At 37.5% G+C, this 27,882-nt stretch overlaps 1 protein-coding gene across 4 annotated transcripts in view; it reads right to left on the minus strand.

The window, feature by feature from the left end:
• LOC110021572 (SWI/SNF-related matrix-associated actin-dependent regulator of chromatin subfamily A-like protein 1) overlaps positions 1 to 27,882 on the minus strand; it is a 94,823-nt gene that overhangs the window by 24,742 nt on the left and 42,199 nt on the right. For 2 of the 4 annotated variants that reach the window (XM_020720116.1, XM_020720115.1), the window contains 4 exons: positions 20,153 to 20,230; positions 15,862 to 15,930; positions 15,701 to 15,766; positions 15,486 to 15,614 (listed from right to left, as the gene is read on the minus strand). The exons of 1 other annotated variant lie outside the window; for it this stretch is intronic. In XM_020720116.1, the coding sequence (XP_020575775.1) occupies positions 15,486 to 15,614; positions 15,701 to 15,766; positions 15,862 to 15,930; positions 20,153 to 20,230 (342 nt within the window). The remainder of the gene's footprint in view (positions 1 to 15,485; positions 15,615 to 15,700; positions 15,767 to 15,861; positions 15,931 to 20,152; positions 20,231 to 27,882) is intronic. One more of the 4 variants, XM_020720117.1, reaches the window with a different exon arrangement.

Genomic DNA, 27,882 nt, shown 5'->3' on the forward strand with positions numbered 1-27,882 from the left:
CTACGGTGTCGCAGGACTGTTCATGCAACACTACAGTCTCGCGATTGTGGTGAGCCGCAATTTCATGCCTAAACCGATACAGTTTTCTTCACTGCAACGGAATTGGCCTACCCTCTTGGGCCACTCGCTATTTTTATTATATATTTGTATTCCTAATATTTTTAGGGTTATTTTTTTGGGTGTTTTGTGACGCGGGTGGGAGACACTCCCGCGTGGGCAGGAGCAGCAAAACAAGCTGACTGGCCTATTTGAGGACCAATCCAGAGAAAACCCAGGCCTAAAGGCCTGGGGCGCAATTTTGATGAGGCGGGACTGCCACCCGCCCCTATTCTCCTTCATTTTTTGTTACCCATTCCAGCAGTACTTATTTGCTATTTTCAGAATTTTGAGTTAGTTTTTGTTGCTTTCAGATTGCTGTGTGGAGTTGTTCTCCCTGTTATAGGACAGTATCCGAGAAGGTGGTGGTGCTCCAGCAGTATTCTACTCTGAGGTGGTGTTGTATCTTCCCTCCTCCCTTCCACTCCCCAACCGCTAGCCCCCACAGATCCTTGCTCCCTATTCGACCGCCCCTACAGTCGCCCTTCCCCTTACGGTCCAAGTTCTCCACCAGTTTCAGCCACTTCATCACCTTTCCTATCTACAGTGACCTACTGTCCAGCTTCTCCAACACCCTTCCAGCCCTCCCATCATATCGTTGTCTCCCTGGACAACCAGGGAACACCTCTTTTCTATTACTCTTACTTGTTGTCCTTGCATTTCTGCACCCCCCCCTCGCTGCCACCCGCGCTAGTCGTTCTGATCCACCAAGTCAACCTCCATCCCCCTTGGGATACACTTTAGTGGTGTTTGTTAGTGTCATTTTGTGTTTGTTATCATTTCTTTATCTTTAAAGAGTCGTTGTAATCAATTTCAATTTCAGTAATAATATTTTTTTGTTTTTTTTTTGTGGTTTGGGCTACCTGTAGATTTCATTTTGTTTTAGACAGTTGCCGACATCCGTTCATCTCCCTTTGAGGGTTGTATTCAGGGAATTTGGTGGTATTCTGCTTGTATCTCTCTCCCTAGGTAGTAATTATCTTCTCTTATCCCCTTCCATAAACCTCCCACGTCGCTCCTAGCCACTCTGACCCTACTGCAACTGCCTGAAACAATTATCTTCTTGCAATTCTCTACCATCGAGTTGTTGTTGCTTTCTGCCACACCCTCCTGCAATCCCGTGCTTGTTGTCAAGCCGTTCCAATACTGTTCCGTCCTACTGTTGCACCCTCCACCTCCTCCAGCTTGCCGCCCAATACCATTTTTTGCTGCCGCAACCTCTTAACACCTTGTTGTCAGCTGATGCGCCTTGCCACAGCCCTCTGCTTGTTGTCCAGCTGCCACACTACTTCCCTGACTTGCTGTTGCACACTATAGCAACCTTCTAATCGTTGTCCAGCCGCCAACCTACCTTCTTCTCGACATGCAAACCCCCACCGAGCCCTAAAAAGTTATTTTTGACTAGTTGTATTTTTGTTTCTGAGCATCTTGTTTGTAACCCCTTTGAATTTTAACAATAGAACTATCATTCCATTTTAGAGCTAGCCTAACCCCAACCATATCCTAGGGTTTCTAGCCTACGCCAAATCCAAAACTAACTCCACCTAAAATAATTCTTTCTAACCAACGCGCGTCAATGGGGAGACGAGACGCGGGGTTTTGTAGGCTGGCTGAATTGGTTGGTTGATTGACAGCAAAACCGACCCAGATTGATCCCGATCAAACCCCCATGTTGGACTAAGCCAGTCCTCTTAGAAGAGGGAGATACTCACCCCCTCTCTCTTTGTGCGTCTGTTTGTCGTCCTTCACCCCTTCCTTTTCTTGTTGCCGCCCAAAAAGAAAGTCTCCCCTTCCTATTTTATCTTCTAGCCATTATAAAGTGATTGTTTGCTGGCTCTGGGTTAGTTTTTTGTCTTTGTTTTCAAATTTTTTATCTCGCCCGCCGTCAGCAGATGTTTTTCCTTCTAGAGCTATATTCAAAGGCAAGTAAGTGCCCCAACTGTAATTCATCTGAGATGTACTCCTATCGGCAGCACCCAGAACATCTCCCCTTCGGCCGCCAGCCTCCACCACTTCACCTTGCAGCCACCCACCTCACTGCTCCCCAAAACTTATTGTCCACTCCCTGTTTTCCTCAATCGTTGCCCACATAACATCTGTCGGCTGCTATATCATCATTCGGCCTCCAGCTGTGCCTGCTGCCTCCAACCAATCCCTCAATCTGCTGCCCAGCTGCCACCTCTACTCTAGGGTATATTTCGTGTTTGTATTGTTGTTATTTTCCTATTGTTAGAAATCTGTGTTTCTAACCATATTTTAAAGCAGCAATAATATTTATATTTTTTTGTGATTTGGGTTAACCTCAGTATTACTCACACTACAACACAGTTATACACTTCCTTCCACCTACCCACACCCAATACCTAGCCAAGCCGCCAAGGAGATAATTGTCAGAGGCTTGATCGAGGGGAAATGACACAATGTCGTTTATGAGAAATTCACAGAGTTGTTCAAGAGTTTTCTAAAGAGGATATGCAATGGGAAACCTGCCAACAAGAACAAAGGCTTGCCACCTTCAAGAGGAGGTAATCTGGATGGATCAAACGTAGCCACAATAGTAATTTGCTAGATCAAATGAATTGAGCGAATCTCTTCCACCATGTGATATCCAAGGATGAAAACACTCTACCTTAAAGATATGAGTTGAAATATCCGAGAAGCCGTAATTTTAAACTAAATGTGGATTTGCCATATTTCGACGACCACATGGATCTGACAAGTTCATCAAATGGCTTTGGAGTTTAGAATGTGTCTTTGACCGGTAGGGCGTTCCACTGGACATAATGATGAAAATAGTTGTCATCAAGCTACAAAAGGGTGCATTATTTTGGTGACAAAATTTATAGTACATATGCCAACAAGAGGGAAAAGACAATATCACTAACTAGACTGAGATAAAATAGGAGATGCAACGCCAATACCTACAAATTCCCTACAGACTTGAGGCTCAGACCTCCACTTCAAAAGTGGAGAGACCATATCACTGGAAGATCATCACATCTTACAGACATGGTTCAACCTCAGGCTCTTATAGCTAGGGCTCAACATCCAAGCTGAACCCGCCTGGACAGACACTAGGTGGAAAATAGAACGCACCAATCTGCATCCCCAAATTCATCCCAGTCATGAAGTGTTTCAAGTTCCACGAATTTGAGCATATTGAAATAGACTGCACAACCAGAGGAATGATAAAGTTCACGGAACATGGAGCTATCGAAGAAAGGGACAATGACACAGTTGACATTGAAGAAGGTGAGGACACAAAAGAGATGGATCATATTCCAACAAATGAAGAAGAAAAGCACATATCACCAGTTGAGAGCATAAGGGAGGCTCCATCAGAATTCACATTGGTGGTCTAATTTGATCATACGTCCAAGGGATCGACACAAAGCAATCGACAACTCTAGATAATGGAAATTCGAACTTTTCATATAGATAGACTCCTTCCTAAATTGCCAATAATGATAGAAGTCCAAACATGTAAGAAATGGGGTCCTTTTGTGCTACATTCAGAAAATTATATTGAGTTATTTCAATATTATATTCAGTTTAGCAATGTACCCACCATCAAATGTTTAAACAGGAGGGATAAACCACAACTTTAAAAATTGTTAGAGGAGCCTAATGGAGAAAAAAAATCTTCTATGGGATCCAGGCAGGCCCTACCATAAGAGAACAAGAGACCTCTCCCGAGTGGTTTCTAGTAAAAGTAGGGAACTTACAAAACTAGAGTTTTGAATGTTGGGGAGAATCTACGACTATATGAAACTACAGCTCATGTAGTGCCAAAAGCATATGAGTATTTATTCTATCAGGGTGTGCTTTGGAATGACAATGCTGACATAAGAAACTTGCCAGGGAGTTACAATAGCTCCACACCTTTTAACATTGCCAAGTTGACTGCTATGAGGAGACAGAAGCCTTGATGGATATGGTTGGAACTCGCCCAACCTCAGCAGACTGAAGTGGTAGCTATCAGAACACCCCACCTTTAGCAATAATAGCCACAATGTCAGGGGATTGTTCTCGCGACGCTGCTACAGTCTCACGACCATGGCGAACCGCAGTTTCACACTTGGACCAAAACGGTACAATTTTCTTTATTGTTGCACAATCAACCAACCCTTAAAGACCACTCCCTCGTGAGTACCAGAAGAAATAAAAAGAGGACAAAGACAGGTACAACTACAATGAGAAATATTAAAGTATTTAATTTGAAACTCTGGCTACGTCTGTCCTCATCTGCACTATCAACCTGGGAAAACATCAGATTCCCATGACTGCTGATAGTGTAATATGTGAGACTGTCAGCCCACCGGAAGAAACCGCAACGAGCTGTAACACCCTTGGCACAACCGTAGAACTGCCTCCCAAAGCTATGAGACTGACGTGCGTGGTAGTCCACAATAACACAAAATACCTTTATCTGTAACTGATATCCTAGAAGTCATGTTGGTATAACTGCAAAAAAAAAAAAAACCAAATGTCAGCTCAAGATATTTTAAAAAAATCAAAATTAAAAGAATATGAATATAAACCTATAATCTTATTAAAGAAAAACTTGATAGATCAGGAACCACAGATAGTGTCTGTGATAGACTCCCTTAAAGCAATCATATCAGCCAAACCTTCACCATCATGATCTCCAAATTCATTAAAGTAATCCTCAGGTAATGAATGTCCACCCACAATTCCTAGAGTTTGCTCGAAGACATTCAGTTCATCATTCAGTCATACTGAAGTCTGTATCTGATCGTGAGGAATGTCTTCGGATGAAGTTATATAGTGTCAACCACAATATGCACCTGTTTTGTAAAGAATACGACGACATATTAAATAGGATGGCGCATTTCTTCTTCCAAACCTCAAATATTCTTTTAATTACTCTGCGTAAAGATGAGTGGCGTTTATTAAACATTTTCTTTCTTCCACAGACCGTGTCACTTGCTCTCTCGAAATCAGGAAGATGATATCTTGTGTCAGGATAAGGCTTCCTTCAGAGGATAAGGCTTCAGGTATCCCCTTTGCATAGGATATCCGACATCAACCAGATAATATTTTCTGGTACGAAAAATACTGTTAATTAAAAATATTACCTGCTTAGATATACAAATTAAAAAGCAAAACTAACCTGATGGTGGGTGAGGGAAACGCTGCGATTCCTAGTGGCAAAGGAGAAAATTCGACTGTCATGTGCACTCCCTTCCCAGCCCGCCACTACAAAATTAAAACACATGTTGAAGTCCATACAACCATGACATTCTGAGTTGTTGAACCACTCCAACCGATGTATGCAACATTCTCGTGGTTGGGTAGTCGGGCATCAATGTGGGTACCGTCAATTGCACCAATACAGTTCTGTTTAATTGTTCGTTAGAGTAATAATATTATTAAAGTATGGTATGCAATAAAATAAAACCACTCATAGTTATCTTGAAATATGACATGTATCGAGGATCGTTGGCAATTTGTTCTGGAGTGGTAGCAAATGATGGATCATCTGGTTTAATTATTTCAGCTGCTAAGCTAACAAGAGCCTGTATGTCTTTAGAAAAGTAACAACTAACTATTTCAGATGAATGCTGAAATCTTTCCATAGCTCCTCTAATTGATTCATTCTGTGACAAAATAAACAGTGTTATAGCCAACACCTCCCTAAAGAATCTTTAAGGCCGTGATTTAGGCATAACTTGTGCAGAAGATCTATAAAAATAAGTGTTGTCATCCTGAAAAATATTTCTGAACCTTATTGGATGGCCAGAAAGCATTTCACAAACTCATTTATCTCCAACAAAGCTGGATGTCATGCGAAGAATGCGAGCACTGCTATTCCGGTAATAATCCATCAACAATATCGCAATGGCTGTAGCAAATGTCATTCTCTTACGACGCTTACACTACGAATCCATCCTAAATGATATAAGATGTAAACAAAATGAGTGTAAAATAAGATATGTCTACAACACTACTAATCAATTAAACTTCAAATATAAATTGTTAAAGTTCAGAATATATAATACGCAACTTATAAATAAAGCTTTAACCACTAACAGGTACATTTAAAAATAAAAGACTACATATGTAGAAGGTCCAAACATATTAAAAATAAAATTACATGATTAGAAGTTCCAAACATTAAAAAAAATGACATAAGTAGAAGTTCATATTACTGCAACAAATATATATACAATGAATAAAAAAAAATATCATTCATCGACCCAAACCCGCAAATATTCGAGACGCAATTCAGGCCCTAGCGCCATGAATATTTTCATTCGAATTGAATCCTTAAGTTTTTTCACACACTGTGCGTGAAATCGCCTGTCGGCCACAACTTCAGGAATAAAAACCAAAAACCTGAGACAGTCTAATATGTTAGAGTTAGAGATTGGTGGAGTTGCAAAAGCTTCAATTAAACGATCGAAGGAGATGTTTACAAAATGTTCATTCTCTTTATTCTCTTTATTTTTCTTACTTTATTTTTCTTAGCAATCTTTGGCCTCTTTAAAATTGTACTGGACTCCCCCATATCCCTCTGGTTAATGATAGACACTTCTTCACCGAGTGTCAATGACTCAGATGTGATTTCATCTAGTATCCATGTAAAACCGCTTTCAGTAGGGTTGAATGAAAACTTTTCCGTTGCGACAACCCATTTAAACATTACGTCCAGTTTTTCTTCAAATCCGGCTCAATTCCGCACTGTTTATACTTCTTCGCTGCCAGTACCGCCTGTAATATAGCATTTAAAGGGAATAGTTAGGAAATTATAATCAGAGAAAATAATTTGCGAAGCTAACAATTCATGGATTAGATAGAAAGTTAACTCTAATTTTTCAACCCACCATTCAGCTGGAGCATCAATTGTCCTTTTAATCGGATCCCAACCCAGACCGGTAGATCCACGTTTCAACTCCTTCCATATTTTTCATTCTTTCTTCAATTGGTCTCATTTGTTTTCAAATTTAAGCCGGTCGTAATCCCTACCAGTCAATTCTTTGAATCTCTTAGCAATGTTTTGTCACCCTTCCTTATTAAAATACGTTGTTGGTTTGTTCCTCAGTTCTATTTCTTTAATACACATATCGCAAAAAAAATATTTATTTCTTTTTTATCCCACATTGTGTAAGTGTTAGGGCATCCCCTGGAAGCAAGGATGCGAAAAGTGGAGGGTTGTGTTAGGTAGTCGACAGCCAGCGTAAAACTTATCGAAAAAAATGACATGAATCCTTTTTATCATTGTGTAAGTGCTAGGACGTCCCTTGGAAGCGACACGCTGTATAGCCTGAATACAGTGAAAAGTGTGCAACGGCCGCTACAACGGCGCCCGGGTGTAGTGTTAAATAAGCAAGGGTTCCCACATTACGGGCGAATGCGGGTAAAGAAGTTAGTCCATGAAACTAATGAAACTAATATTAGGATAGGATCTTGGAATATAGGCACTCTCAATGGTAAATTAATGGAATTAGTTGATATTATGATTCATAGGAAAATTAATATCTTATGTATTCAAGAAACTAAGTGGGTTGGAGAAAATGCTAAGGAGATTGATAATTTAGGTTTTAAACTTTGGTATTCTGGTAAGAGTCGCACTAGAAATGGTGTAGGTGTAATTATAGATAAGAGTTTGAAAGATAATGTTGTAAAAATTAATAAAGTTGGTGATACAATTATAACTCTTAAGATTATCATTAATACTAAGATTTTTAATATTATAAGTGTTTATGCTCCTCAAGTAGGTTCAAATACAAGGTCTAAAGATAAATTTTGGAATGACTTAGAAGACTTAATACAAATGATACCTCTTGAAGAAAGAATTTTTATTGGAGAAGATTTAAATGAACATGTCGGTAGAGTGGTAGAAGATTTCAGAAATATTCATAGTGGCTATGGTTTTGGAGTAACTAATGAAGAAGGTAGAGCTATTTTAGATTTTGCTTTAGCATATGATTTATTTATTATTAATATTTTATTCAAGAAAAAAGATGAACATCTTATTACTTATAAGAGTGGATCTAATAAAACACAAATTGATTATTTTCTTACGAGAAAAAGAAATCGTCGCGACTGTAAAGATTGTAAGATCATTCCAAGTGAAAATTTAAGTACCCAACATCGTTTACTAGTTTTAGATTTTAAGATTAAGAGTTGTAAAATAAAAAATGCTAGAACTCATCATTGCAGAATTAGATGGAGAAAATTAAAAGACACAAATAAAATTATTTTTATAAGTAAAATTCAAGATTTCAAAATTTGGGATATTCATGAAGAAGCAAATGTGATGTGGGATAAAATAACAAACATTATTAAACAAGTAGCAAAATATATGCTTGCAGAATCAAAAGAAAATGTATTTACAAATAAAAATAGTTGGTGGTGGAAGAATAATGTGCAAGAAAAGATAAAATATAAGAAGTTATGTTATAAAAATTGAAGTTGATAAATATAAGAAGCTATGTTATAACAATTGATTTAAATGTAAAAGGTTAGAGGACTGAGAAAATATCAAATGGCCTGTAGGGAATCTAAAAGAACAATCTATGACGCTAAAAATTTTGTTTTTAATAATATTTATAATAGATTAGATACTAAGGAGAGTGAAAAATATATGTATAAACTAGTCAAACATATAAACTAACCAAACAAAAAGAAAAGTGAAGTAAAGATTTAACTCAAGTAAAGTGTATTTAATATGAAAATCAAAAAGTATTTTTCTTAAAAAAAGATATTCAACATAGGTGGGTGAGTTACTTTGATAAACTTTTTAATGAAGTTTCTGAAAATACGATCGACCTTAGTGATTTTAATATCGTGAATAATAATAAAACGTTTCATTTTTACCGTTTAAAATATATTTGATAAGTTGTTCAACTTAAACATATTTCTTACCACCTGTACTATTTTTCTGTTCTTTTTTTTTCACAACTCCTATTTATTGTAGTTTGTAAGGAATAGTTGAATGGCTAGAAAATGTCATGCTTATCACAATATCAACTCTCCACTTCTATTAATATGTAGACTCTTAATATACTTATCACTTGGATTTTACACCAATGCTCTAAACTGTATGTACATTTCAAGTGCTTTTAATTTATGCTTAAAAAATTATGCCCAATTCATTTTACTATAATCACTCGTAATTTAATGTAAACTTATCACAAAAATTTCTCATAATCAATTTAGATTTATGTCGGGCAGGTCCACTATGGAAGCTATACATTTATTGAGAAGTTTGATGGAGAAGTTCAGAGATAATAAGGAGAAGGTCTACTATGGAAGCTAAACATTTATTGAGAGGTTTGATGGAGTAGTTCAGAGATAATAAGGAGAATCTACATTTGATTTTTATTGATTTAGAAAAAGCTTACGATAAGATTCCAAGAGATATCCGTTGGAGAGTTCTCGAGAAGAAATGTGTTGATATGACTTATATTCAAGTCATTAAAGATATGTATACTAGAGTTGTTACTAGTGTTCAAACTGAAGGAGGATTGACAAAATATTTTCCTATTTTTGTTGTATTACATTAGGGATCGACTTTAAGCCCATATATTTTTGCTTTAGTTATGGATGGTCTTACTGGACATCTACAGAAGGATGTAACTTGGTGTACGTTTTTTGTTGATGATGTTTTTCTCATGGATAAAACGAGAGAAAAAGCCCAGAAAAAACTTGAATTATGGAGGTCTACATTGGAGTCTAAAAGCTTCATTTAAGTAGAACTAAAACTGAATATATGGAATGTAATTTTAATAGTAATAGCTCTAGTGATAGAAGTGTGACTTTGGGCGATCAAATTATTAAAAGGTGTGAACGATTTAGATATCTTGGGTCCGTTGTCCAAAGCGATGGTGATATAGATGGGGATGTTAATAGTAGAATTCAAGTTGGTTGGTTGAAGTGGAGGAATGCTTCGGGCCTTTTGTGTGATAGAAAAGTACCGCTAAGACTGAAAGGAAAATTTTATAAGACGGTGGTGAGACCGGCAATTCTCTATGGTGTTGAATGTTGGCCTTTAAAAGAGAAGCATAATAATAAGTTAAGTGTTGACGAGATGAGAATGATTAGGTGGATGAGTGGCTTTACACTTAGAGACAAAATGCGGAATGAATATATTCATGATAGGGTTGGTGTAGCTCCTGTGACAGACAAAATTAGAGAAAGTCGTCTTAGATGGTTTGGTCACATTAAACGTCGACATCCACGTTTCAACTTTTTCCATATTTTTCATTTCTTCTTTCAATTGGTTTCATTTGTTTTAAAATTTAAGCCGGTCGTAATTCCTGTCAGTTAATTTTTTGAATCTCTTAGCAATGTTTTGTCATCATTCCTTATTAAAATACGTTGTTGATCTGTTCCCAAGTTCTATTTCTTTAATACACAGATCGCAAAAAAATATGTGTTACTTCTTTATCCTACATTGCGGACGGGCCCCCTTCAACCGCTTTAGACATGATGTAACTATAAACAACAAGTGAGAATAAAAACTTTTTAAATTTGAATATCAATAGAATTGTTGAAGAAATAATTGCACCAGCACATTCACAGTGCTCATCATTATGAATCTCAGGCCAACAACAACACAAGCCAACAACAACAATAGTCTCCAAATAATCAAATTGACTCAACTTTCGAAGGATTTTCCACCAATACAAACAACAGTCTAGCTATTTGCTCAGAATATATATATTTATATATATAAAGACAAATCAATTATGTGATTCGGTTAATGACCTAAATCCATAGTAAGATATCGAAAATATTTTATTATGCAATTGTATGCTGTTACATAACTATAAAGGGAGAACAATACAACTTGCAATTCTCCCTCCCATTTCTCCCTTTGGTGATAATAAAAATTTCTCAACTAACAAATAAAAATTGAACATGTTTCCATTCTTACTCTCTTTTCATATTTGCTAAAAACCGAATGACAGATCACTCTCTTCTGATCCCGCATTTGAACAATATCCCAAAAGCAGACATAAGAACTCATAAATCCATTCTCACTTCACATTTGAACAATACGGAAAATCCTTAAAGCAGGCATAAGAACACATAAAACAGGCATTTGAACCCATATAGCAGGCATGAGAACCCATAAAGCAGGCATTTGAACAAAACTAAAAATCTATTCTCAGTTCGCAGGTTTGCTAAGAACCAATACAGCTCCCAACCATTGGTGAAAGCCTTTAGCATCAATTTAATACCTCTCGATATAGGCATCAAAGTTATAATTGATCCCAAAAAAATTCAATTGCTGAAAACACGATTTTGAGTGAAGGTGAATGGAACTTAATATGAAAATACAATTCTTGCATATAATAATATGAAAAACAAAACCTCGCATATGCATATGAACCCTAAACAAAAAACAAGTAACTCCCCAATGATATAACCATTGCCTCATATAAAAACAAACATTGCATTTTCTTGTATAAGCATATGCATATGAACCACAAACCCTATAACCATTGTCATTCTTAACATAAAACACAAGATAAAAGTATGGAATCCTCTCAATGACGAGTTAGATATATGTTTGGAACATTAGAATTACACGCTAGTATGCTTTCATAGAAGAATAAAAATTTCGTAATGCATTTTCATGAACCAAGCCATAATCTTCATTGTATAACCAAATCAACAATTTGTTATTTCCAATTACTGCATAACAGGAATTCCTGCAAATTTTCCACCACACAAACAGTAGCTAAACAATTATATAACTTCATCAATTTGCTCAGAAACGGAGCCGATGCCTCCCATCAAACGAACAGAGTCAAAACCAGAAAAAATGCCACAATATCATGCCCAAAACCAGAGCCACTACCTCCCATCAAACAACGAATACCACATATCTCAATTGGCCTATAGTGTAAAAACTTTCATGGACTCATATTTCAGACACAAAATAAAAAAAAATAAAAAAAAAAAAAAAATGGTTATTGTATCTACACATCTCAAAAGAAGGATCAGCGAAAAGAAAGGTTTTCAGGATCGCAGCTAGCAACCCAAATCCAATAACTCGTTAAAATGCCAAAATATCAGGGCATAGAAAATGAAACATATCTCAACGGACATAAAACCCAAAAATCAGAGAAAATGCCAGATTCCGCAAGATCCCCAAAACAACCCATGCCATAGATCTAAACTAGGCAATACCTAAAAACCCTTAATGTCATCATATTCCCATTTCCTGCATCAACACTGCTCAGAAAGAAGATCAGAGTAAAGAAAGCATTCCAAGGCTCGCAGCTAGGGTAATCGAAAGGATACTTGATGATCAGGAAAGAAAATTTGGAAAGGAAGAAGGTTCGATCTCCTCTAGAACGACGAACCAGAAAAGAAACCAGCGAGGGAGGCAAGGGAGATCGAGGGCACCTCCGGAATTCCTAAGGCAACACGGATGGCTAACACAGGACGCGAGGCTCGGACAACGTCAAATGACATAAAGGAATTAACCAACGCAGACGCAGTGCGAGAGGCTAATGCCGGTGCGAACGCAACTAACAAACAAAGAGGCGGCGTTTTCAAAACACCGCCGCTCCCAATAAGCTGCCCCAAACGGGGCCTAGGTGATACTCCGATCGCATCTCTCTCTCAAGGTAGCGATTATCTTTCCTTATCACCTTCCACATCCTCCCACGTCGCTCTCAGCCACTTTATTCCTGCTTCTACCTTCCAGGTGTCGTTTCTTGTTGTCGCACCCTCTCGCAATCCCCTTCTTGTTGTCGGCTATCCCAAATTAATTCCAGCTTGCTACTGAACCCTCCTCCGCCTCCACCTGGCTCCCAACACACTGCTTGTTGTCACAACCTCCCACCGCTCTGTTGTCGGTTGTCGCACCTTGTCGCAACCCCCTGCTTACTGTCCAGTCGCCACATCACTTTTCCGACTTTCTGTCGCACAGTCCAACAACCTTCTATCCGGTGACCCATCTTCCCCTTCCTATTGCAAACCCTCCTGATCACCTACAGTTCTCAATTTCCACTACCTCAACACACAACCTACCATCATCAATCATCGCCCTAGAGAGTCTTTTATGTTTGTGTCATCGTTTTCCAACCTTTAAGTGTGTTGTTTGTAACCCCGTTGAATTTATTAATAAAATTAACATTTTGTTGTGGTTTTTGGGTTTAACTCCGGTATGACTTCATTTTTGAGTTTTCATGTTATTTCGAGTACTAAATCCATAGACAATAATAAAAAGAGCTTAGGAACAATCTTAAGTATATAAGCGTGATATATCCTAGATCTAGAAACTTAATTAGATTTTCTAAATCTAATGTGAAGACTAACGTTCAAAAGCTAAACTCAACATATATTTTCATTTTTTTATTAGAAATCTAATAGAATGAAGATATCAAATGCCAAATAAGTAATAATTTTTCAATAAATACTTCTATGCTAATATATATACATATTAACCTTTTAAATAATTCTGCCCCTTTGTATTGATGTTCCCAATCCATACTAGATAAGAAATTCCATGACAGGGTTGTGAAGTCCACATGTCGGGAGGGAGATTCAACTGGCCTCTTAGGGGTCAGGATTTGCCGCCCAACATAATTGGATCCCTAATTTGTTGCCTGATAGTATTTTTAGGTGTTTTGTGCATTCTATGTTTAGTTTTGATTTCAAATTTCTATCGGGAAAACCACTGTCGTCTAGGTTTTCCCCTCTAGAGTTGTATTCGAAAACAAGAAAGTGCTTTAGCTTCAACTCATTCTGAGATGGTGTTTATCTACATTCCCAGCGTCTCTAGCCTTCATCTCAGCCTCCCCACCTGTTGTCTCCTTGCCGCTAGCGCTCTCATCTTTTGCCTCCTTTCCGTCATCCTTCCAATCTGCTATCCCCTTTGCCTTCAACCCTCCATACCTACAGTCTTTGTCACCAAGCCTTGCAAACCGGTGCCTTTGGTAGCCAACCACCCCAACTAACTTACTTTCCCCCAACAACAGCACCCCCCTCCCCCCTCTCCATACTGCAACCTCTCCACGACCTTTAAATCCAGCTCTAGTTGGGTGACTGTGTTGTGTGTTTATCCCTATATTTCCTTTTAGTTGTAGATTTGTAATTGCCTTTTGTTTCGAGTAATAATATTTATTTCCTTTCATGGTGATTTGGGTTAACTCCAATATCATTCCACCGTGCACATCAATGCTAAAATAACCAAAAAAAACTAAGCACGTCATAATAATATTTATCAATCCTGCAACAGTATTAGGATTTACCTTTTTCTAATGTCGTAAGCTATAAGAGAATAAATTATTATTAGAATTATTTTTGAGAAGTTGACAACTAAAAAGGGTTATGCAAAAGCAGACAAAAAATGTTGCATTCACAACATATAGCTTTCACAAAAACACCCGATATCACAAAGTGACAAATAAATGCATCAAAAAGGGATAAAAGTACATCAGGTTTATGACTCGGGTCGCTAACAGCGCTCCTATAGCAGGACGTTGAACCGCGGGGCAAGCAATCCCGCGAACCATCATGAAGACGAGGGGAGAGATTGTGAAAATGGGATCGCGATACAACAGCCTACCGACCTTCCTTTGGTGTTCTTCATATGGGAAGTATTTTAATAGTTGTTCCCTGTATTGTTCTTGCCTCCCCACTCCTTCATTTGATATGGGAGTTTTCTTTTTTTATTTTATTCCTATTTTTTCGCTAATGAAAGTATATAAAATGTTGTTTTCTGTTTGTAAGGGGCAGTTTTGGCAGTGTTTATATTCAGATTCCTCTGTGGAGTCCTCTCCCTGTTCCAGGGATGTATCCGAGGAGATGGTGGTGCTCCAATTGTGTCTTACTCCAAGGTGGTGTTGCATACTTTCCCTTTACCTTCCCCAAATCATCTCCTCCCATCTCCTCAGTCACCGACCTCCCCTTCCATCACCCCAACACCCGAACGACCATTTCTTGCACTTGTACCTCATTGTTCTGCCTTCCTACCACCTTCCCAACTCCTCCTAGTCACCACATTGGTTGTCGTTGACCACCTACAACCCATCCTACTTGATGTCCCTAGAGTTTTGCACCTCCCCCTCATCGCTACCAACATACCTTGCCTGCCATCATCTTCCAATCATCCCTGTCCCTCTAGTGGGCCTCCACCACCCATTTGAATACATCTTAGAGGTGTTTGCCTGTGTCGTTATGTTTTGTGTTGTTGTGTCTGACTGCATTGTGTTGTAAATTTATTTACATATTAATAAAAAACTGATGTTGTGTTCCCATTGTTTTTCCTACTTGGTTCGGTATAAGTTTAGGCGTGTAGTAGGTGTTTCTTATTATGACCTTAGATAAGATGCTGACTTCTCCTTAACATATTGTTTAGCCTTGAAGGGGTAAGCTAATACTGGGAAAAGAACTATAACCTGTTGTCGGCGCTTCACAGGGAGTTCTAAAAGAACATCATTCTTCAGCCTACGAATCATCACAGTGCCTTTCATCAAACTATGCAGCTCATCATGGTTGCTCGCACCTTGGTACAATCCAAAAACACCCTAAAAAATAAATATACGCCATAAGAGCCTTCTATTCGAAATATTTCTATAAGGTTAGTTTAGCATAATTAAAACTGAACACTTACACCTTTGCAATATCGATTACCATACTCATGCACACTTCTATACACCTCAGGGTGTAAGGCTTCAAGCTGCATTTCAAACGAATAAAGAAAATTTTCATATACAACCTTGCACTTAATTGAAAGAAAGGAATTTGCATGCGCTAGCCAAAGAACAACCATACCTGCTTAAATAACTCGATAGGACGTGATAAAGCAGGAGTTCCACTTAGTAAAATTGCATATTGAGCTTTCTATAATCACAATATATACAAGTGATTGAGCTTTATAATCAAAATAGTAATCACATTTTAATCATTCAAATATTAAATTAAATGAATTAAGCATGCTACAGAAAAAGGCATTCCACTTTCAATTTATGATTCTACATATAAGCTGTTGTTCTAGAAAAAACAAGATTTGAAGTTGTCTTTGTAAAGAAATAGAATAGGGAAGAAACATTTTCAATTAATTTTATATCCACACCTTAGAGAATATTCATCTCATTATTTCCTTCCTTTTGTATTTTTCTTGTCATTGTTATAAGTTATATTAAGAAACAATTTATTCCTGTGAAAAATTATGAGGAATAAATTATTTTTTGAGATTAGGAGTTATTTCATTTCTTATTTTATATTTATTTTCTTAGACTAGAAAATATTTTCATTCCTAATTTAGGCTTTCATATTTTATGTATATCCTCCTTCATATCAATGAAAAAATTCTCGTTTAATTCTGCATTATTTTGAATTTCAATATGATATCAGAGCCTAATTTCGTACCCTAGCCACCGGTCCTCCTAGATCCGTCAGACTCCCTTCCTGTCATCCTCCCCGTGCGGGAAGCGGGTACTTCTCTTGGTATTGGAAACAACATTTTTTTCTTCTCTCTCCGATGGGCTTGGCATGTTAGTTGGCCCTTCCCAAGCAAGGAGTTTTGACTCTTCCGCACTCTCACGAGTGGCCTCTCCTAACAAGATTTATGTTGAATCTCTGTCAGCCGACTCTCCGTCTCATTGGAGACCCTTCTCTGATGAGTAATGTGTTGATGGCATCTTTGTTGTCCCTCCCAGCCCCATGACTTTCCCATTCTTCTCATCCTGGGGAAATATTTGCGTACGTAATAGGCACGCAGAGTTGCGTGCCTAATAACCCCACAATAACCTCTGTTTCGCGGTTATTAGGAGGTTATTGGGGTATTAGTTCCAATAACTTATAACCCTAATAACCTTCGCGGGTTCTATTTCAATATTATTCATAGGTTATTATGGGGCTATTGCGGGGTTAATGGAGTACGCACGCAGAGTTGCGTGTGTATTATGTACGCAAATATTTTCACTCATCCTTTGTTTTTTTCTATAGCAGGTCCTCCTCCGGAGTTTTTCTATGTAGCAGTCCGTCTTTCCTTATTTTTTGCGGGTCCTTACTGTTGGATGTGCACTTATTTTTCATGGAGGTCATTCCCGTTGTTTATTGGGACATGTTCCTTGTAGCAGCCCGACTTCCTAGTTTCCAATAGTCCAGCTTCCCTGATTTCCTGCAGTTGTCCAAATTCCTAATTTCCTATAGTTGTGCAGATTTCCAAAAGTCCAGCTTCCCTGCAGTCTTCACTTACCACTGCTTTGCATCCCAGCTGACGCTAGGCTTCTCGAGGAAGATCCACAGGCCCTCCAGAATATTTTCCTGTTGTCTTTTTCTGAAGATTGTCTACTTCCCTGCAAATTTCCTTGCAACATGACCTGTAAAAGCATTATGTCTACCCACAGACATTGCAGAAACTACAGTCAAAGACAAACTAGTCATCTAAAAGTCGGTCTTTTCCTATAGGTTGTTTATTTTCCACCAAACTCCCCTGCAACAATACCTGTATAAGCCTTCTGTCTACTTACAGACGCTGCAGGAACTATAGTCAAAGATAACCGCAGTTGTCTACTGCAACATTATTTGTAGGAGTCTTCCGCCTACCTACAGAAACTGCAGAAACTACAGTCAAGGCCAATAATAGTACAGGATGAAGACTTCAAATTCTACTTTATAGGATCTCCCTCACTAATTGTTTGATGTTTTCAAATCCAAGTTGAACATGGTTTTCAACCATGTTTTGACTTGAGAGGGAGTGTTAGAAGTTATATTAAGAAATAATTTATTCTTGTGAGAAATTATGGGGAATAAATTATTTCCTGAGATTAAGAGTTATTTCATTTCTTATTTTATATTTATTTTCTCAGATTAAATGTCATTTTCTTTCTTATTTTATATTATTTTATTTATCTCTAAATAAATAATATGAATTGATTATTGGAGATATTAGATGGTATATCTTTCCTTTCATATTATTTCATTTTTATTATATTTCCTATTCTAGGATTTATGCAAAAAAAAAATTTATACCCTCATTCATATCAATTGTCTCTTTTAGAAAAAAAAAAAGTTATAAGTTGATATGCGTGGTAGAAAATACATGATTTAAGGAGAAGAATCACCGTTGTTAGGTATTTATGATGATAGTTTCTTCATATTATTTTCTTTCAAATCGTAATATATTGTTTGGCTCTGATTTGAGACATGTTGTCTACATATAATGTTGATGTTTCTGAATGTTTTGATGTTATTGCAATTTTAGGGTTTCAGTAGCTCTTTTATATATTGAAAGATTTTATAAAAATGTGGATAGTTATTTAAATACTTTTATCGTCCGATCAAATTTCCTAACTTCAAAGTTATTTGACTGGGTTATGAAAAAAGTGGTATCGAAATTAGGTTACACTAGATCATGATCTAAAAGAGCCATTATGATGTAGTACCTGAATGCGATTTTGTACAGGCGGCTTAATCCATTTTGAACCAAACTAGATATCATTCCGTTCTAGGTAACAACATTGAATTTCGACATCAAATCGAACAGCAGACTCACATCGCTCAAACTTCTACATTAGGTATACATTGCCAGCAATGTTTGCGACGGAGATCTCTGAATCGAGGCTAAGTTTGACTACGAGGCCATGAATCAGAGCACCATAACTAGCTACTGCTTGTGAAGCACAAAGAGATGGAATAGAAGAAAACGCTACATAATTTGGCTTAGTTCCTGGGCTCAACATCCATTTGAAGATCTCGACAACATTTTCAGCATCCCCAACTCTCACATAACCATCCATCATCACATTCCACAACAAACAATCTCTTTTAGGCATTTCATCAAACACCTTCTTTGCGTCGGCAATGGAACCGTTTTCAGCATACATCTTTATCAAAGCACTTCCCAAAAAGACATCTTTCTCCATTCCCATGAAGCAGCTCATCTTGTGGATGTAATTACCTAAAGCAGATGTTGCGTAGCAGGATTTGATCACATAACAAAATGTGTACTTATCAAGGAAGATTCCAACGCAAAGCATCTTGAAATAGAACAATAAGTTGAGCTCAAACAGACCAATCATGGAGAATCCACAAATCATCCAATTTGAAATCAAAGTTGAATCTTTTCCCACGGAGAAAAAACAAGGATTTTGCATCAGAAATGCTTTCGCACATCACAAACATACTTAGAATGTTGCTTCCGAGGAGATTGTGGGCTATGAGCTCGTATGAAACAACCTCGGAGTGAATCTGGCGACCTCTCTGAAAATCGGATGGGTTGCAAAGAGTCCACAGAATTAGAAGAAACCGGCCGAGGAAATACTCAGAAGAAATTTTGTGAGCTTATGGGAATTTACAATGTCAAAAATTGATTGTGATGAATATTTGCGGATCAAGTTAAGGGCTTTGGATGCTAAGGCTCGTTTGCGGATGAAATTTAAAGAGGTTCCATTCATTACAGTTCACTTGGAGGAACATGCGCCTTGGGTGAGGGTAGAACTAGAATTCAAAATGAAAACTATTGATTTAGAGCAGGATGCTAGACGGTAATTTTGGACAAAATAAAGCCTCAGATTCAATAAATCTGGATTTCACGGATTTCGACCTTAAATCTCATGAATCGGTGGATTAGTAAATCTAGAAGGGACGCCTCCCGCAAAAAAAAATGACGTGAAGCTACCTTCCTCAATGGTTTTAGGTAGGAGAGGAGTAGGAGGAAACGGTGGAAGTGGGGTGTGTGTGGGGAGCAAGGGCATGGGTAGAGAGGATTAATGTATGTGAAGGATTCCATTAATTTTATTTAGTTTAATTATTTTTTTTTAATTTTATTTTATTAATAATTAATTGATTAACTAAAATATTACCCGACTAATTACACTTAAATAAATTTATTTATTATTTAGTTTTTAATTAATAAAAAATATAATTTATTTTATTATTCAATAAATTTATAAGTAATTATTAATAAATATAATTAATAACTAATCAATTATTCTATCATAAATGTTAAATTTGTTTTTAATAATTAATTTAATAAAAAAAATTATTAAGTAAATATATAATTATTAACTAACAAATTTAGAAATCAAAGATTAATTGATAGATAAACTGCCAATACCTGGAGAATTGGAAGTGAAGCGCTTGTTCTCTTGGCTTGACCATTCTTCAAAAAATGTGACTCATCTGCAATTACAATCTAAGTGAAAAAGATGAAGCAGAGTTAGGGGTATAACACCAAAATTAACCCAATCAACGATAATCAAGCAAATATGATTACTGAAAAAAATAAATCGATGAACAGTTACAACCAATACACGAAAAGGGGAAATAACAATAGACAACATTCAACTCAACCAGGGTTCTAGTCTATGGGATGGAGGTTGGTTATTTGGGATGGGCAGGCGTTAGGTAGTTGAGGTTTGTTGGCGAAATGGTGGAAAGCGAAGGCAGAGAGGTCGGAAGGTGGGCTATAGTGGGGATGCGGGTATGGTAGAAGGTGGGCTGGTTACGACAAATGTGCAAGATGGCAGCGACAATCTGGCAAATGATAAGAATGATAGAAGTTGAGGGAGTGGCGACTGGGAGGTTGCATGGCTCACATAGGTGGACTACCGTGAAACTACAGCAGGCAACAAGTAAGGAGTGGCAGGACTGGATGGCTAGAGGTGAAGGCATGGTGGGTAGCATGCACAGAAAACAACAACAATATTGTTTTTTGATGGCTTGCAACAAGAACGACAATGAAGACAATAAAGGGAAGGTTGCGAAGGAAGAGAAAATTGAGGATAGTCACCATCTAGAAACGAGACACAGACGAAGCATCACTCTCCCTTGGATACAACCCTATTTAAGGAAAAACTTGAAGATGCCAACAACAGTTTTGACAGAAAACACAACCAAAACTGAAAAATCAAAACACAAGAAATAGATAAATATGCCTTAGATAATTAGGATATGTCACACAGTAGAAAGGAGGCGTCGAACCAAAGAGGTGAAGCAGGTCGGTTTTCCCCTTGTTTGGATCAGTCGGTCCAGCCGCTAGAATGCGGGTGGGGACTCCCATACCCCTCTTGAGCCCGTGTCACCAGGATTGGGCAGCTTCAACTTCATTCATTGAAGCTTCTATTTCCTCATAATATGGAATCAGATCGGACACATTGAAGTTAGAAGAGATGTTGTAGCCCCCGAGGTTGGAGGGGCTTCGATTGCATCAATATGAGAACCCGAATCCCGTTGCCTGTTGAACATTATCCCAAAAACATTTCATCAATTTTTCCCACTTGTGAGCAGCTATCCATATCAGTCCAACCATATGAGGATACATTGCTTAACTGAACTGGAATTTCGCGCCAAGTGTGCCCTGTAGAGTTTTCACAATGTAGCCCCAGGTTGCTCATACCTTTTTGCTTAGAGAATAAACTGAACCCCCTCTAACGGTGATGACCATGGCAGTAAAATCTCGATCAGAATGTCCTAGTCTCGTAGTGGTTGCCCGGTGTCTATAATCGTCACCTCTATCCCGCTATCTTCTATCATCACGAAAACTAATCTCGTTGGCGCTTCTCCGCTGCAAAGAGCACCAGTAACCTTAGACTCCATAGAAGGTAAGATTATGTGTTTCTCTTTCTTTGTAAAAGAGTAAGTGTTCTTGAATCTATCTTACTAAGTTCACCATCCAAATGCTACGGTTTCACCAACAAGATATGACAAGCATCCATGGGCACCATGTCGAACCACAACTAATCCTACAGTTGATTCACAATTGAAAACTTTACAAGATACCTCCTGTCAAAGCTAATTTTGTTCTTTTTCTTCAACCACATCAGAGAGTGCGATTGGGAATGTCTCTGAGTTTTTTGTCACAACTTGTCTGTCATATGAGTATTCTTAATGCTATCTCCATCGATGATGAGGTTGCATATCTTTCCCTTCACTGTACAACGGGTGTAGATATGTTGTGTCGACGACACTGCTACTCCCCCAAAGCTTCAGTCTGAAGGACCCGTCAAACCAGAAGCATCTTGACTTGGTCCGATGAAGGACACAATTCAGATCGTTGGGTAACTGGAAGGTATGTGCCCATAACCATGGCATCTGAAACATTTCTTGGCTAGGACTGTATTGAGGGTGTTATTCCTCTCAAGTTTCTTCCCACTCTGGAAGGCTTTATCATTCTCCTGACCACTTTTCTCAACTCTCATAAGTGTGCTCCTAATGATGTCTCCAGCTATGGGTTGTTGTCTAAATGGTGGTGGTTGCTTGTTCAAATTATGTTGTCTCTCCACCATCAATGCTAAGGTCTGAAATTCACCCAAAGACCAGTAAGAATGTAGTCAAACCATGTTGTCGATGGCGGGCTACAGGTCTCCAAGTACCAGGCAATTGTGTGTTTCTCTGACTCTCTAAGATCACATTTCAGCTCGTGTTGCATAAACTTCGTTGGGTACTCCTTACACCGATACGTCCCCCAGTTACAAGTAGTGGAACTTCAAGAAAAGATCATTAAGTTAGTGGGGAGACAAGTATTTTAGCTATAGCTCCCTCTTCATCTTCTCACAAGTATCATGCTCTATCATTCTCTATTCCTCTCCCTCTCCATGATCTCCTACAATAACGAGGCATTTTTTTTCAACTTGATAGCAACAAGCTTTACTTTATGGTCATTTGGCACATCCTTATAATCACAAACCCTCTTGACGGTCGACAGCGACTCTATGAAGTCATTCAGATTCATTCTTCCCTCAAAATTTGGTATGTCCACTTTCACTCTAGAGTCTTCTTATCCTCTAACTAGCATTTCATCCCATGGCCTCCTCTATATTAAATCCCAAAGTGATGTGGCATGTCTTCTTCTCCATTGGAATCATCACTACGAAAGTGATTCAGGTGTTCCTCTCTCTCTCCCCTCATTGGATCTTCTACCATGCTTGAAGATGACCTCTCCATAGGTCATTTCCTTAATTTTAATGAGCCTTTGTAACACTCAGCGGAACTGCCGCTAAATCTCTTCCATTATCAACTTCTCATCAGTGTTTGGCATGTGTCTCATCGATGGCATGATTAGGGTTTAGGTGCGGGAAGGTGAGATGGGGAATCAAGATGGTTTGGAGTGGGGAAACAAAATTTTTGCGGCCTGATTTTGGTAATCCTAACATAGGATTAGAGTTAGGCTATCTATGATACCAAATGATACCATAGTTAACCCAAACAACGATAAACAGTAATTATTTTTACTAAAAAAAGTAGCGAAATGTTACAACCAACACACGGAAAAGAAAAATAAAAACTGACACAACAACATTCAACTAAACTAGGGTTGTATTCCACGAGGTGGATGTGGGATGGACGGGTGTTAGGTGGTTGTGGTCGGCTGGCAGAATGATGGAAAGCGGCGGCACAGGCTGGAACATGGGCTGTAGTGGGGTTGCAGGTCTGGTAAAAGGCGGGCTGGTTGTGGCAGGGGTGTTAGATGGCAGCGGCAATCTGAAAAGGAGAGGGATGGTGTAAGTTGATTAGAATGCAGCAAGCTAGGGGAAGTAGCAGCTGAAAGGTTGCATGGCTGGCGTAGGTGGACTGTTGTCAGATGACAGCAGGTAGCAGGTAGGGTGCAACAGAACAGGGAGGCTGGAAATGAAGGCAGGGCGAGCGGCCCGCAGAGAAAACAGCTACAGTATTGTTTTCCAGCAGTCTACAGCATGGGAGGCAATGGTGACAACGAAGGGAGGGTTGCGGAGCAAGAGGAATTCAAGAATAGTCAAGACCCCCTAACAATATATAATTGAAGCACCACTCACCCTTGGACAAAGCCTTAGAAGAAAAAAGCTGGAGACGCCAATGCTTTCTCAACAGAATATTCAACCAAAACTGAAAATCTAAAACACAAAAAAACAAATATTTATGTTTTGGATAATTATGATTGGGCCAACTGCTAAAAAGAGGCACCAAATCTAAGGGGAGGAGCCGATCAGCTCTCCCCTTACCTGGACTGATCGGTCCAGGCGTTGGAATGAGGGTAGGGACTCCCATGCCCCTCTCACACCCACGTCAGGGTATGCCATAAGATACATCAAAATTTAAAAAAAAAAAACAAATACCAAAAAAAAATATCATTGAACAAAATCAAAATGATAAAAGCACGAATTATAAATAATGAAGCAGAACATGTGGAAGAATGACTATGCTTATAAGTAACATGACAGAAATATGAAATGATGGATAATCTCACTCCAACGTTATATAAAACAAAAATTATTCAATATCGATTATGGTTAGCGATCACAAAGGCCCATCTCCCAGACAATAACAACCATTCATCCTATCATAATAGCTGTAGTGGCATTGATAATAAATGCATGCGCAAGGAAACCTCTGGAATATGCTATAAATCTGGAACAAAACAAAAAAAAAAAAGAAAAACCAACCACAAGCTTGATAAAAAATAATAACGATATAGGCATAGTTTTATGTACTCCAGGGGTAACTCAAAATTCAAGTAAATAGGATGGCCTAAGATCAAGGAAAATAATATTCGAGTCTAAAACAAAATATAATCCCAATTTAGGTTTCAAAAAATTAACGAAACAATAGTACGCTGAAGTGAAGAAATTTTCATAAACAAAAAGAGTAAAGAAGTATAAGCTAGTCTTTGCTCCAGAATTTCATGGTACACAAGTGATCAGAGGGACAGGATGATGCAGTACATCTTGAAGCCTGGGGCTCTCCTAAAGCAATCTAGCGCATGATGTGTAGAATTCTGGCAATTAATTGCTTCAAGATGACAAAATCTAGTAGTTTGTGGTTACAAAGTAGATTACGGTAAACATAGAAGAGAGCACTGGTGGCGGTGACTTTGCTAGAAACAAGGACAAAAGCTCAAAATCAAATCCCAAGGTGACTAAATTGTATAATATTGTTTTCAAAACATGACAATATAACCAAAAAAAATAATTAGTAAAAACAAGAAAATAATTCAAAGAAAAAACTAAAATAATAATAATAATAATAATAATAATAATAATAATAATAATAATAATAATAATAATAGCATGATGACCAAGGATACATCATTCAATAATCAGAGTTATCAAAAATAAAATAAAAACACAATTGGGCCGTCTTCCTTGAAGCCTTATGAATATAAGTCGAAAGATTTTCTTTTCCAATTATTGCCCCATCTATATAATTTGAAATATCCTATAAATTCCCACAGGAAGATTAAACCAGAGCTTTTGGACGGGCAACAGCATCCCCGAACATGGGTTGGTTTGGCCTAAAGCTTTGGCTACCAAAAGAATCTGGTCTCCTGAAATTTCCAGCCCAAAAACATCCCAACAGGGAAATCTTTTAGTAAGAAAGGCTCTTGATGGGAGAAAATATTGCATCAGGAGTCCATACGCATAGCAGAGAGATATTTCACTCTGAAAAAAAAAAGTGTATATATTGGCGCATGACCAGACCTGAACCAACCCAAAACTTCGAAAACAAAACCCTGCGCCTCTTCAATCTCCAGTTTCTTCTATCGCCACCGAATAAGGTTTCGCAGAGCAATTTTAAAGTGCGATTTTGGCAGCTACGATATGGTTCGTTTGAAATTTCTCGTATTGTTTGGTTTCGTAGAGAAGCATTCGCAGTTCCTCTCTCTTGCCATATAAGTCTTGTGATGTTATTTGTGGATAGCATGTCAAATGAGAAATATTGATGATGGAATATGAAAATAATGACGAGAAGTTTGAAATGGAGATAAGTTTAGTTGCATTTAAAATGCTGACATTAATTTATATTTATTTGATTTTCTTTGTGCTATGCATCAATCGTATTTTGTTACTTTTGTGGTGTTTTTTATGATGATTTTGTGGTGTTGTTATAAAGTTATTTTGATGGTGATGTTTTTTTTGTAGTATTTGTTGATTTTTTTTTTTTTTTGTATTGTAGTGATTGTATTGTAGTGATTTTGAGGTGTATTGTAGTGATTTTGAGGTGGTACTATAATCTTATTTTGGTAATAGTCTCATTATTCTGGTGGTATTGTAGTCATTTGTGATGTTATAGGACTTGTATTGAGGTGATATTAAGATTGTATTTTATTCAGATTATGGTTATTTTGTGCTGGGATTGTAGAGGTAATGTAATGATTTAGTGGTAGTATTAAGATGATTTTGTAGTGGTATTGTCATATTATTTTGGTGGTATTATAGTAATCTGTGGTGTTATTGGAGGTGGTATTTTAGTTGTATTGAGATGGGATTTAGGTTGTGTTTTATTCATATTGTGTTGGTTTTTGTGGAATTTATGTGGTGTTATTGTGGAGATATTGTGATGATTTTGTGATGATATTGTCCTATTATTCGAGTGATATTGTAATAATTTGTAGTGTTATTAAAATGGTATTGTGGTTGTATTGAGGTTTTATTTTGTTCATACTTAAGTGTTATTAGTGTTATTGTGGTGTTATTTGAGTGATATTGTGAATATATTGTGTTGTTTGAGTGACATTGTGGTGTTATTTGAGTGGTGTTGTGGTGTTATTGGAGTAGTATTGTGGTTATATTGTGGTGGTATTGTGGTTGTTCTGTGATGGTTGTGGTGATATTGTGGTTGTTCTGTGATGGTGTTTGACTGGTGTTTTTATGAAGTTTTTTGTTATTTTTCTTTCGAGTATTTTCATGTTATTATGATGCTATTTTGTGAAATTAGAGTCGGATTTGTATTTTTTTAGGTTTAGTGTTTATAGTTTAGTGATTTCCATACTTAATCATGCTTAAACTATTTCATAAATGTGCAATTTTGCAAGACTACAGATGTTGTAATGATCTAATTGCAAACAGAGTTTATGGCACCATTGTACACGATGAAAATGAAACATGTTAACTATATTGTGCTTATGCATAACATATTGAATTTACTGTTTGAAAGGACCATAGTAGTTTATGGCCAAATTCGAGAAAAATTAAGTCGAAATACTTTGTGGTAAAACTGATTTTAAGAAAGAGTTGAAGTTCACCAACACGGTAAAGTTCAAAAAAGTGGATACAAGAATTGGTTGTCCGACAATGATTCGATATGAATTTGATGTTCAAGGCAACTGAACAATTAAACAATTTATAAAAAGTCATAACCACTCATTAGTGAAGCATGTTGATAAGCAACTTCTGCGTTCCAACAGAAAGCTAAGTGAAATCATGCAGATGTGCTCAAATCGATCACAGAATCAGGGATTTGAGCTACTGATCCATTTAACTTTCTTGATACAGAAGTTGGTGGAGTGGAGAAACTTGAATGCACGAAGAGAGATGTCTTCAACTTCATTCAAAAAGAGAGAATAGCTAGAATTGAAAATGGTGACATTTATTCTTTATTACAATTGTTCACGGAGAAACAAGTTGAAGATGGTATATCTGTGTGTGACATCCTAATTGAGAAGTGAGGTAGGTTGATGAGCTTGGAGTGATGGCATATCCAAACTAGACTATGACTGCTTTGGGGATGTAATTATTTTTTATACAAATTATAAACTTCATAAATATAATTTATGTTGTGCTCCTTTTGTTGGCGTAAACAACTAATGACAAAATGTTCTCTTCAGAGTTGGTTTTTTGTCGGACAAGACGATCTATTCGTTCAACTGGATATTCAAAATATTTAATCATATATTGAACGATAAACATTCAATAACAGCATTTACTGATCAGGATGAAGCAATGACAAGAGCTATAGAAGATTATTTGTCACATACACGGCATAGATTATGTCAGTGACATAATTTACAAAAAATTCCCTTCGATAGTTCATTGTAGCGTGAGTAATAAGGCAGTAAACGATATTTTCAACAAATGCATGAGCAAATGCAAC

Source organism: Phalaenopsis equestris, unplaced genomic scaffold, assembly GCF_001263595.1.
Source record: "Phalaenopsis equestris unplaced genomic scaffold, ASM126359v1 Scaffold000135, whole genome shotgun sequence".
Taxonomy (NCBI): Eukaryota; Viridiplantae; Streptophyta; class Magnoliopsida; order Asparagales; family Orchidaceae; genus Phalaenopsis; species Phalaenopsis equestris.